Here is a 12,719-nt window from a genome sequence, read left to right on the forward strand (position 1 = left end):
TTGAATCGTTTAATTGCACTGCATTAGCATACTGGGTCTGTGTTTGTAAAATAATATTTGTAAGGCCAACTGGGTTAGTTGATATTTGAGGGATGGGCGGAGTCAGTGGTCACAGCTTTTATTTGCTGGGGTTTTATTTTTCTATCTTATTTAGACTTATGTGGACGATTGATCGATGGATACTCCCCCTCGTTTAAACAGTGACTTTGCTAAAAATCCCATCCATGTATCCAGACAGCTACAGTTTACATTTCTGAAAGTAAAATGAGTCTAAAATATTTCATGTCTAGTGAATTTCAGTATTCAGCCCCATCGCCTCATAAAGGATGAGATCTGAACGGTTTTCGTACCCGTTTGTCAATGTCTCCGTGCTGCAGCTGGACGAATCGGGCGCTGATGGCGGCGATGTAGCTCTGCTGATTGGAGAAAGCCACTCGGCCCGCCCCTTTCGGGTACTTCAACTCAGGGTCAGTGTCGATCCCGGCGTAACACACGCCGCCGTACAGACGATCCATGATCATCGCCAACTCAACTGCAGAATAAAACAACACATTACATATTAGCCATGTTTAAATATCGGACAGCTGAACGGTTTTCTACAAAATAATCTATGTTGTGTGAAAGTAAATGTATGCTTCAAGTATTATTTCTAGATGCTATTATGTTAAAAAATATCAGCTACTTATTAAGAGTACAGCTACTATAGAAAGTCATTACATATCTGACTAGAAGGAGTTTAGAAGAAGAATCCTGAGCTTACAATTTCACCAGTTCGATAGTTTTACACAAAAACAAGAACAAAAAAACAGCAAAATCAAGCAAACTTGTCTGCAACAGTCACAAAAAAGTCTGAGAGGGACTGAAGAATATCTGACGAGTCTCATTTATTGCACAGTTTAAAAGCTGTGTGCCACCAGGGGGCGCCATCATACCAAAAAGAAAAAAAAAACAGGATTGATTCAGTAAATCAGGGTCACTTTGCTTGGAAACTTTGTAGTATAAAATTATTAGAGTGTTTCATGAGCAAACAAACAGCCCTCTAGGTTAACGAAAATACTGCACTGCATTGCTCTACAAGGACTGAGTCTTAATCCAGCTTTAACGCAATCCAATTTTAAAGCCGTAACACCGAACAGCCGTGTACAACGAATAACCGTGACAGCCGCGTTGGTGGGAGAGATAAGCTTGCACGTGTACACAAGTGACCTCTTAACATCGAGGATGTGTCTCAACACCTTTAGGCTACTACTGAAATCAGGGAAAAGCCTGAAGGTTACCTGCTCTCAGAGGACGTGGAACTCCGCCTACGAAGATGGTCTTGCGAGGGTCGAGGGGCTGCGAGCCGTCCATCACAAAATCACTGTCGCTCAGGTTCCATGGGCGGATCTGAACCTAAACACACAGACGTCAGACCACAATTAATCACACACACACACACACACTAGTAAGCAGCAACAATAAAACCAGGAATCAAATCCGGACAAATTCAAAATTTGTTGTATTGTTTGGAATGTTTCCTAAATTTTTAATCACATCAGACACATTATACTTATTCCTCAGGAATGAATATTATGTGAATATTATTTGAAAAGACCATGAAAATAACGAGCTTTGCAGCGGGAGCTGAACACGGAGTTGAAGCCATTCCTGTAATGTGATCTGATGATCCTGAGGTTGATCCACACCCTGACACTGACACTGACACAGTCAAAACAAATTATTCACTTATTCAGAGAAATGGAAACAGGAAGTCGTGAAAATCTGACACTATTCTGATCAGGGGCTATGGACTCGACTGTGTATTAACATCCTGTGTTGTTATTTAGTAATGCTGTGCTCTAATGACGTCATACGTTGAGTAAGGAATCGAAGAGAAAAAGTGGAAACGTGTAAAAACTCCTCTGTGCGTCCCTGAAATCTCTCCTTCTCTTCTTCAGTTGACAGTTGTTGTGGAGCAATTTTAGCGTTTCTCAATACGGCAGAAGTGTTAGCGTAAGAACGGTGTCATTTTTGTTTTGATGCATCTGAGCTAAATTCAAAACCAAAGACATGTTCAGTGTTGAAACTAAAACTGCTCTCTTACTCATCCCTCATTTTCAGTTAAAAACATGTGACTTTTGCTTGGTTTTAGTTTTCTATTTGCATCACTGGACATTTTAATTGATTATTTATTCATGTAAAATTTATATTAATATTAGATTTATTTAATTAGTCATTTTAATTTTTTCAGGTCAATTCCTTGATTTGCTCAACACCTTACTGCTAATTTATCCTAATTATTCATATTCAAATTTTATTTGTCACATACCCAACCACACAGGGTACATGTCTTTGTGCTGTTTGATTGCCCGTAGAGCAAAAACAGAATAAATATAGAGCTATAAAAAAATAGAAAAAGAATTATCTATACAGTAAGGAGAAATATATTAAAAATATATATATTTAAAAAATTTATGGATAATATATTATCTTTATTTTATCATCACTGTGTTAATATATATTTTTTTAAGACTTATTTTTTATCAAATTTTTATTTATTGCTTTATGCTGCTTGCACTTTGTAAAGCACTTTGAGCTTCAATATATTATATATTCATATGTAAATAAATTCTATTTATTATTGTTGTTGTAGTTATTACTTTTGTAAATATCTAGCCCCCACTGAGCTCCGTTCCTCACTCTAGCAGGTGGAGTCACCTGGAGTGGTGATTTATGGGTAAACATTGCTGTGACCTCATTTCTGTAAGCAAGGTTGAACACCGTTTCACACAGAGCCTTCTAATAAACCCAGCCAGCGCTAGGAAATTGCAGACGTTCTGACTCACGGGCTTGTCCTTGATGGTGGGGCTGGACACACACAGGTAGAGTTTGCCGTCCTCCTCCAGACAGGCTTCGATCAGCGCCTGCACCGAGGTCTCCTCTTGGAAAAGCAGGAAGGCGTAACCTTGGAGAGAGAACAAATAAATAACATCTGTCCTTCATTCCTTCATCAGCTGTAAATAGAGCTCAAACCCATGTGTGTAGGAATGTGAAGGCTGAATATATCACAATTTCAGATTGAGATCTGATGAACAACAAAGAAAACTTGAAAAAGTGATCAAAAATATTGTGATTGACAGGTGGAGAGAGACAAAGAAAAAGAGAGACAGACAGAAGAAGCAAGGGTGACGAGAGAGAGAGAGAGAGAGAGAGAGAGAGGTGTGAAAGAGAGAAAGTGAAATAGAGACAGAAAAACAGAGGGGGCAGAGTGAGAGAGGGACACAGAGAAAGAAAGAAAGAAAGAAAGGGGACAGAGGGTGACATAAAGAGAGAGACAGAAGGTGCGTTTACATGGACACTTTTTAATCAGATCGGACTGAATTCAATTTGGACGAATCCGATCGCAGCGTTTACATGAACGCGGTATAAAGTAATCAGATTGTTACGTGCGTTTACATGACACATGATTAGAATCGGATTAGATCTTTTGACATGTGCACAGTCCACGAAAACATCCATACGTCATACGTCATTTGTATCAACGTCCGTACGTCATACGTCATTGCACATGCGCAGGATTTTCCAGGAACATATTCCATCCGATTAAGTGTTTACATGTCCTCTCGATCGGACTAAAAATGGTTTAAACCACCCCTTACCATCCGATTGAAATTTTAATCGGATGTGGCAAATTCCATCCGACTGACGTGTTTACATGACACTTTTTTAATCTGATTGTGCTTCTAGTCCTGTTACGATCGGATTACAAGTGTCCATGTAAATGCACCTACTGAGAGAAACCGAGGGAGAAAAAGAGAAATAGAGACAGAAGAACAGAGATGGGCAGAGCGAGAGAGAGAGAGAGACAGAGAAACAGAGAAAGGGGATGAGGGGGACAGGAAGAGAGGGGAGAAAGAGAGAGAGAGAGAGAGAGAGAGAGAGTAAAACTGAAAACTCTGCATTTAGCAAATTAGCAATTCTTAGTACAAATCTGCCATCAGATTCTTTCATTCATTAATAAACATGTGTGTGTGTGTGTGTGTGTGTGTGTATGTGTGAGTGTGTGTGTGTGTGTGTGTATGTGTGAGTGTGTGTGTGTGTGTGCAGGTTTCATTCCAATCAAGCAGGAGCCACACCTGATTCCACCTGGTTAATCAGCTGATCTTGATGCATTCAGTAGACTCAGGTGTGGCTTCGGCTTGGTAGGAATGTAAACCTGCAGCCACACAGGCCCTTCGTGGATAAGACTGTACACACCTGACCTACAGGAAGCTTTAACATAAAAAAGGTGACGAGAAACCATACACAATAAAAACATACAGAGACACAGAATGCATAGAGAGTGAGTGGCGTGTACAATCAGTGTGTATGTGATAGACATTACATGTCCTTTTCATAAATAGCATGAAATGTCGTTATCACAAGAAGGTCCCTTCAAGTTCTCCACAGAATTCAATAGCACTACAACACTATTATTATTATTACTATTTCTGATTACCTTTTGGAGGAAAGTAGGATTTGCTCTCTGCCTTGTGTGGCCAATCAACCACCAGGTGACCAAAGCGGCGAAAACTGGAAGTGATCTCATCTGCAAGTGTACAGAGACAGTAAGCTTTACGAAAACTTTAGACCAATCTCTAAAATTCGGAACGAATCTAAAGCTCCAGTCACCTTCGTCTATATCGGGGGGCAGACCGCCCACGAACACCTTCCGCGAGAACCTCTCGATGCGCTCGCCGTTCTGATGCGGATAACCGGAAGACCCCAGAACTCCGGGTACGCCCTGGTTGCCGTGGCCGTCGTCAAGGAGACCGTCGTCAATTGGAAAGAGGGAGGAGCGTCCTAGAGAAAACATAAAGATGAACGTGAATAAACAATAAACAAATGTGAATTCTTTCCTCATCACTTCACCGACGCCTGCGATGACGTATGTTTATTTTGATTCGTGTTACGTGATAAACAAGCCCTGATTAAATGTAACCACCCAATCAGTGAAGGTGGAGCTAAAACTAGTCCCAGAGGAGTGCTTATTAAATCACGTGACGGAGAGTATGGAGTATAGAGTGTGGTGGCGGTTAGACGGTGCAGGAAGTGGAGTTTACCTCGTCGTCTGCCGTAACTCCTTGCTGCATGTAAACAGAACAGAGTAGAAAAGGTTGTGATGTGAGGGGAAAAGCTTTAGTTTAAAGTAAAAATCCATTTCACACGTTTTCCTTTCAACCCAGACATTCGTAAGCCAAGGCGTGTTCAGTGTCTGACGTTTGCTTCGTTTCATCGTAGGAATGTAAGAGACGCGAACCTCTCTAAAACTAAACCTCATCCGTAAATATACGATTGAAGACTTTCTAAAAAATACAAACAAAGCAGATGGGATAAGTCTGAATTGAATAATTTTTTTAAATATTTTTTTAAATATATAATTTGATTTTTGATCAAATATTTTGTTTGTTTATTTAATATTATATATTATATTATATAATATATTATATATTATATTTATTTATTATTTTTATTTATAATGAAATAGGTTTTTTTGCTACATCGAATAAGAGAGTTTTCTTCCTCTTCAAAACTAGAACAAATTTCTTCTTATTCGATATTTTTCATATTTTCATATGCTTTTTATCTGTTTATGGATACATTTGAATGTTTTTTGTAACGTCCAAAACGAGTGTGTGGCTAATATCTGTCAGCAGCTAGAAATAACACAGCTTGGTGTGTTACTGAACACTGGAGACTTTTCCATGTTTATTATTATGTTTTATATAGATTATGTCTGGGGTCGGCATCACTCGCTCTGAATTAGCGTGCATCACGCGCCGTGGCTTACTGAGTTCTGGCATTTCATTTGCTTTTTGGGGAAAATGCATAAAATCGACTTTTTGTTCATGTTGATTTGTAAAGTTGAGTAATTTACATAAACACACAAACACAGCACACATGGTACACAAATACAAATGACACATTTTGTACAGCGACATGATTGTGGAAGGAAGAAATGGAAGCATTTCAAACTTTAGTTATTTCTCTAAAATCTATATTTCGGGTCGTGCCACATCTGTGACCTGAAGGTTGTGGGTTTAAATCCTAAAATCACAGAAGGGCCGCTGATGAAAATCACCACAGGATCTGAATTTGGAGCAAAATCCAGTATATTAAACATTCACCTTTTTCTTTTCTGAGTCAAAGCTACACTAATAGCATGAAACAACATGGCTGTCATCAACACACACAATATTTCTAGAAAGACCTTTCACATCTTTACGTTATAATCTGTGTGTATTTTATTTAAAGGTTAAAAGCCAGTAGTTTGTCCACTGTATTGTCCAGAAATGATTAGCTAACATTTCGGTAAATGTGTAAGTTATGTAGCCAATTTCTCAGGAAATTTAAATTAATTTTGAGAAATTGCAAGCTGTATAAATAAAATTTGCTCTTCTTCTTAATATTCCTCTTAATATTTTACAATTAATATTATTAATTATTAATAACAACTCTAATAAGTTTGCTCTAATTTGTATAGCTGTAGTTGATATTAAAGAATATTGGTGGCTTTGGAATAATCCAGAAAACCAGCGTTTGTAGGATAAGTAATGTGTGATGGAGGAACTGAAGGCCCTCAAAAACATTCTCTCTCTCTCTCTCTCTGTCATGTGAGTTATCATCATGCAGCCAGTCACATGACCACGACCGAACTCTGATGATTCATGTGACCTCGTCAGTCATGTGTCGGAGTGAGTAAAATGGACTTGTGTGTGTAAGAAGAAAATGTGATGTGTTGAAAACAAAACTCCTCCCTGAAACATATTCTATATTTTATGTTTATGCTAAAATATTTGTGATTAAACCGTGACACAGGGGCTAGTTTGCTGCTGTATTTCAGTTAACGGTTGTGTGTCGCTCCGATGTGACAGAGAAATCCAGGAATTGAACAAACAAGAATTATCTTTAATTAATAAATTAAAGAATTATGCATTTATTATGTTATATAAATGTCTTCCTTGCCTTTATGTTCACTTGGCTTTGTGTTCATTTCACACACACGATCTCTCATTAGGAAAGAAAGGAAGCAGCTGCTTCTGACATGAACCCTGACAGAGTAAAGCGCTAAAAATACAGACTGGATCTAAAAACTGGCCCGACTTTAAAAGCGAGTCAGTCTCAGCTGAAGCAGACGCTCTGCATCGCCTTCCAGTGCTGCTATAAATGGACAAGGATTGTTTGGCCAAACTCTCAGAGTGACGAGAAAGCCGATTGGCCGGCGCAGGATTTCCTTAACTGGTCTCATGATAGATACAGAAGATCTCTGGATTCTCATTTTTTTGGTTCGGAACATTTGACTCTTGATCTCCGGAATTTTCCGTTTGTCTTTTTAATCTGTCTGATGAAATACTGGGGCAGAGCCATGAAGTGAAGATCAACCTGACAGAGTAAAACTGTGCTTAACGCTTAACGTTTAATCGCCAGACGTCTGAAAGGATTTTCGTTCTGTTGTCATTCGAAAACCATGTTTCTAACCCCAGAACTTTTACACTAGCTGAAGCGGTGCTGTATTAACCTCACACTGCGGTGTTCAAAGTATACCATGTGAAACGATGCACTGTTAGAGTGATAGACGCTTAGCGACGGATATCCAATCAGAAATTAAACAATGTGCGCCTCGTTGATCACAATCACAGAAAACAGCAGTATGTTTAGCTAGTAAGCTATACATAACATCAAATTTTCAGGGGCAGGGCAAATTGTTATTTTGTTATTACTTCATTTTTGTCTGAAATTTCATATTAATTTCTAAATTAATTCTGCAATATGACTGAACAGATTTAAAAACTATAATTACATCTTTTCACGTGCTTTCCTATAGGTTATGACTATCCAGTCTCCAATATTAATATTTATAATTAGGGCCCGAGCACCGAAGGAGCAAGGCCAGAGGCCTTGCACCATAGGTGCAGAAGCCCTATTGTTTTCGTTAGAATTATATATACATATATATATTTCAACCTTTCGGGGCATTTTGGACCCCTTAACATGCTCAAAAACTCATGAAAATCAGCAGACAGATTGGAATCTGCGGCCATTAGGAGATCACTGTGGCTCGGCCCTAGCGCACACCCGTAGCACACACCCGTTACAGCGCCCCCTGGAAAATCTTGCTGCATTGCTGATACACACTTGCACGTATCCATGTACAACTTGGTACACACTTAGATCTCATTGAGCTGAACAACTTTCACACTGCATGTCATTAAGTCTAATCCACAGGAAGTGAGTTATTTTGAGTTGTTTTCAAAACACACCCAATAGAATTTGAAATACTCCTCCTAGGTAATTGATACAACCGCCACCAAACCCAGGCTAAAATGATCTCAGGACATTGATAATGCAAACTTGATGAGGGACTTTTGATATCTCAAACGGTTCAGCCGTGAGAAGCCCTTAAACTTATGGCGAATAATACGAAACAGGAAGTGGCTAATAACTTCTGTGTACATTAAGTGATCTACATGAAACCTACATGATTATGTTAAGCATTGAAAGCTGATCACATGGATATGACAACTGTGAGTCTCAGTCATAGCGCCACCGACTGTGTCACTTTTTGATATCTCTAATATTTTCTCCCTTACTTTCACCTGATTTGGTTCAAAATCAGTCAGAATAATGTCAAGACATGGCTGATGTGAAACCATGAAGGAATTTTTGATATCTTGAATCGTGTTACTATGGAGACGATTTACATGAGAAAATAATAGAAGAAAATGAATCTTCTCATATCTTATGAGTGGAAAGGCCTAATGTTCCAAAATATTTCACATAGAGAGTGTAAATGTTAATGAGAAAGTCCAGTGTGGCTGGTCCCCTGGTGTGGCACAGGGCCTTCACAGCGCCCCCTGGAACTTTGTCAGAAATATAGCTGCACAGCTCATATTCACTTGGACGTATATGCATGAGACCCGGTAAATATTTAGATCTCATTGAGCTAAATGACGTTCATCCACCTGTCATGGGATCTGCTCAACAGGAAGTCAGTTATTTTGGGATGTTTTAAAAACGCACCCAATGGAATTTGATATACTCCTCCTAGGGGATTTGTATGATTTTGACCAAACAGGGTCCAGTATGATCTGAACACATTGAGAATATAAAATTGATGAGGGATTTTTGATATCTCAAATGGTTCAGCCGTGAGGAGCCCTTAAACTTATGACGAATAAAAGGAAACAGGAAGTGGCTAATAACTTCGGTGTATATCGAGTGATGTACATCAAACCTCAACTTTATGTTAAGAGAAGAAAGCTGATCACACGGACATGACTACTGTGAGTCTCAGTCATAGCGCCACCAACTGGCAGCAGGAAGTGTGTCACTTTTAGAAATCTAATGTTTTGTCCCTTTGATTTGGTTGAAAATCAGTCAGAATAATAGCAAGACATGGCTGATTTGAAACCGTGAAGGAATTTGTGATATTGTGAATGATGTTGCTATGGTGAGGACATAATAGAAGAAAATTAATGTTCTTATATCTTAACAGTGGAAAGTCCTGATGTTTCAAAACATTTTACATAGAAAGAACAACTGGTTGTAAGTAAGTTTGCTTAGTTTCATGACTTTGTGACGCTCAAACAGCTCACAACAAAATTTACATTTATCAGCCTATTGACTAGACATGGCTTTGGCCTGACTCCTGCAGTACTAGACTATGTCCACTAGAGGCTCTTTCCCCTTTATTTTTATATTTTTAAATATGGCTTCATGTTCACTATTTATATATACAGAGTCGGCCAAAAAATGTATATACACTTCAGGAAAAGAAAAATAGTATGATGTAAATAATATTAGTATAATATTAATAATATTATCATAATATCATCATATAAATCAATCTATAACATATAGCAATACATTTAGTAATATAATATTTATACAAATTTTTTTTATAAAAAAATTTCTTAAATCCTGAAATGTGTATACATTTTTCTGGGTGACTCTCTCTCTCTCTCTCTAATCGACTATTTATTTTCTATTCATTATGGATTTGTTTATACATGTTTATTTATCGTTTCTGTAGTTCATTTGAAGCAAAATTCATGTCATACAATATTTTAAAGTCTTGCGGTTAAATGATATTAAATTGTATTTCTGTTTCTTTCAAGAAAGCACAAAAAACTAATAATTGCAGCTTGGGAAAGAAAAAAGTTAATATAAAGTTTTCTTGCATCTTCAAAAAAAATCCCAAAGAGGATTTATATCAATTTTTTTTGACGCTGTATTTACCCAATCATGGATGTTGATGCTGTAAGCAAATATGCAAAGAAACCCAGGGTTAATTGTGAATCTTTAGTAAAGTATGAGCATTGTGAAACAAGATAACCCGGGATTCCATTTCTTTAGGGTTTACACAGTGACCAAAGACTGTAGAAAGCTCTAGAGAGGGAAAGGTAAGCATATAGGCTCACTGAGACGTGGATTATGCGGTGAAAATATCAGAAGAAACACCTCTTTCGTCTCAGATGTAAAACCTGCTAGTGGGATTCGAAGAACAAAACCCTGCATCCTGTAAATTAGTTCTATCAATTTGTCGGGGTTGTGAAGAAATTTCACGCAACAGCTTCCTGATCCTGAAACATCACACCCCTTACACTGATGTATGCGTTTGTGGTTAATCTGTAAATATTATAAAGATGTACTGCAGCTGTGGAGAAACTAGACACTAAATCAAACTGGTGTACTGATCAATCTCATTCATATCTATTTAATAAAAAGCACTGAAGGATAAAAGAGTCATCTAAAGAGAGAGATCTGATCCGGAGTAATTGCTGTTACTGCCATGATGTCTGATAAATACGGAGCCAGTGCACCGGTTTAATCACATTGAGGTTTTCAGACTTCAGAGCGACGACACGGGATCCACAGCGTCGATGTCTACGCGGGTCTAATAACGAAAAAGCACTTTACCCTAATTCAATCTTTTTTTCTGCTAAATTTGATTGGCATTTTTTTCTCAGACACTTAGGGATGCGGTCAGACTAGGATATGATGAGCAGCAAACTGGTGGAAGGCTTTTCAGACACCCCCAATACAACCTTTGACCTTTGGACAGTCCTTCCCACTGGCCCCAGGTGGCTGCAAGTGATAAGGTCACGCTATAAAAAGCGGCTGCTTGAAACGCATCCCCCCACCGTGACCCGTATAAAATGTCTAAATGTGCTTGTGGCACTATTTAAAGAAATACGGTTTAAAAATAGAGCAAATGTTTTTGGGGTTTAATGACTTTACAGCAAATTTTTAAATCAAAATCAGGGCAGAAATATACAGTAAAAAATACTGCTATGTTTACTAAACAGACTGAGCTTAAAAGTCTGTGGGCGTGGCCTAATACTCTAATGAAAACATTCAGGGCGTGGTTCAGGCTGCCAGATTAGCTTTTGTTTGCTGGTTTGCTTTCGTTCGCTGCTCTGATTTCATTCACTGGTTTGCTTTCGTTGACTGGTTAACAGTTTCCTGTCGCTAACTAGTTTGCTTGCTGGTGCTTTTGTTTTGATTTCTGGTTAGCTTTCATGCACCACTGTGGGTTCATTTGATGGCTTGCTTTCATTTACTGGTTTGCATTCATTCACTGGTTAGCTTTTGATCGATGGTTGGTCTTATTACTTTACTTTTGTTTCAGTGTTTTGCTTTCAATCACTTGCTTTTGCTTGCTGTTTTGTTTTCACTCTCTCTCTCTCTCTCTGGTTTGCTTTTCTTTGCAAGTTAGCATTCGCTTCTTGTTTGGTGACTTCCTTGCATTCACAAACATTTTATTAGCTGAGAAAAATGTTATCGATTTTCTGGAAAGGGTGAAATAGAAGTTAGATAATATTTAGTTTTTGTACTAAGACCAACATTTTAAGTCTTAGTATCCAGTATCTAATATAACTTGTATAATATCAGCTGATGAGAAAGTGATGTAATTACATAAGTGAGAATCATTTCTCGGTTTAATCATTTAAAGAAGTTTTATTATGTCTAATACTCTTCCTAATCCTGGACATGTCATACAGCTGTACTAGACCACAATATGAGGTTCAGAGCTCGGATGTAAACAGATATGGTGTAAATGATGAGCTATTAGGTTACAGAAGATGGGGTCAAAAGGAAGGAGCACAGAGAAATGTGATTGGCTGATGTAATTACCATTGAGCATGAGCAGGCCATCGGCGCCAGGATGTGGGCATCCCATGCGGCCTGAACACCAGAAGGAGACAGAGAAAGAGAAAGAATGACACACACAAACACGAAAAGCTAAATGACACACTGCGACAAACTCCCATGATGCACTGGGTAATGACTAATAATCCACTGACAGGAATAATAGTACAGATTTTTCAAACTCGGTTCTATTTTAAGGTTTCTTTCACATGCCATCAAGGGGAGTTTTTCCCCGGCTTTTGGATCTAACCCTGCATCGGGATTTCTGTAAAGCTGCTTCATGATGGTGTCTGCTGTTACAAGCGTTAAACAAATAAAACTGACAGAAAAATTCTCATCAGTGAAAATACACAAAGAGTGAAGAAAGAGAAAGAGGTGCTGCAACACCCTGACACGCCCCATGAACACACACACACACACACATTACAGGCTTCCAGCCAGGATTTTTCCAGTCCCAGACAAATATTTAACATTGCATGGATGCCAATGGAACCATGCTTTAAAAAATGATCAATATTTTTAAATTAACTACCAGATCTAATGAAATC

General features: G+C 38.3%; 1 protein-coding gene across 4 annotated transcripts in view; it reads right to left on the reverse strand.

Annotated features, from left to right (window-relative positions):
* cpeb2 (cytoplasmic polyadenylation element binding protein 2) overlaps positions 1-12,719 on the reverse strand; it is a 29,392-nt gene that overhangs the window by 6,252 nt on the left and 10,421 nt on the right. Inside the window, exons 4-10 of one of the 4 annotated variants that reach the window (XM_058410450.1) lie at positions 12,157-12,207; positions 5,082-5,105; positions 4,651-4,821; positions 4,478-4,567; positions 2,826-2,944; positions 1,278-1,392; positions 351-532 (exon numbers count right to left, since the gene is read on the reverse strand). In XM_058410450.1, coding sequence (XP_058266433.1) covers positions 351-532; positions 1,278-1,392; positions 2,826-2,944; positions 4,478-4,567; positions 4,651-4,821; positions 5,082-5,105; positions 12,157-12,207 — 752 coding nt within the window. The remainder of the gene's footprint in view (positions 1-350; positions 533-1,277; positions 1,393-2,825; positions 2,945-4,477; positions 4,568-4,650; positions 4,822-5,081; positions 5,106-12,156; positions 12,208-12,719) is intronic. The other 3 variants (XM_058410452.1, XM_058410451.1, XM_058410453.1) reach the window with 3 other exon arrangements.

The sequence above is a fragment of the Hemibagrus wyckioides genome, linkage group LG15 (assembly GCF_019097595.1).
Source record: "Hemibagrus wyckioides isolate EC202008001 linkage group LG15, SWU_Hwy_1.0, whole genome shotgun sequence".
Lineage (NCBI taxonomy): Eukaryota > Metazoa > Chordata > Actinopteri > Siluriformes > Bagridae > Hemibagrus > Hemibagrus wyckioides.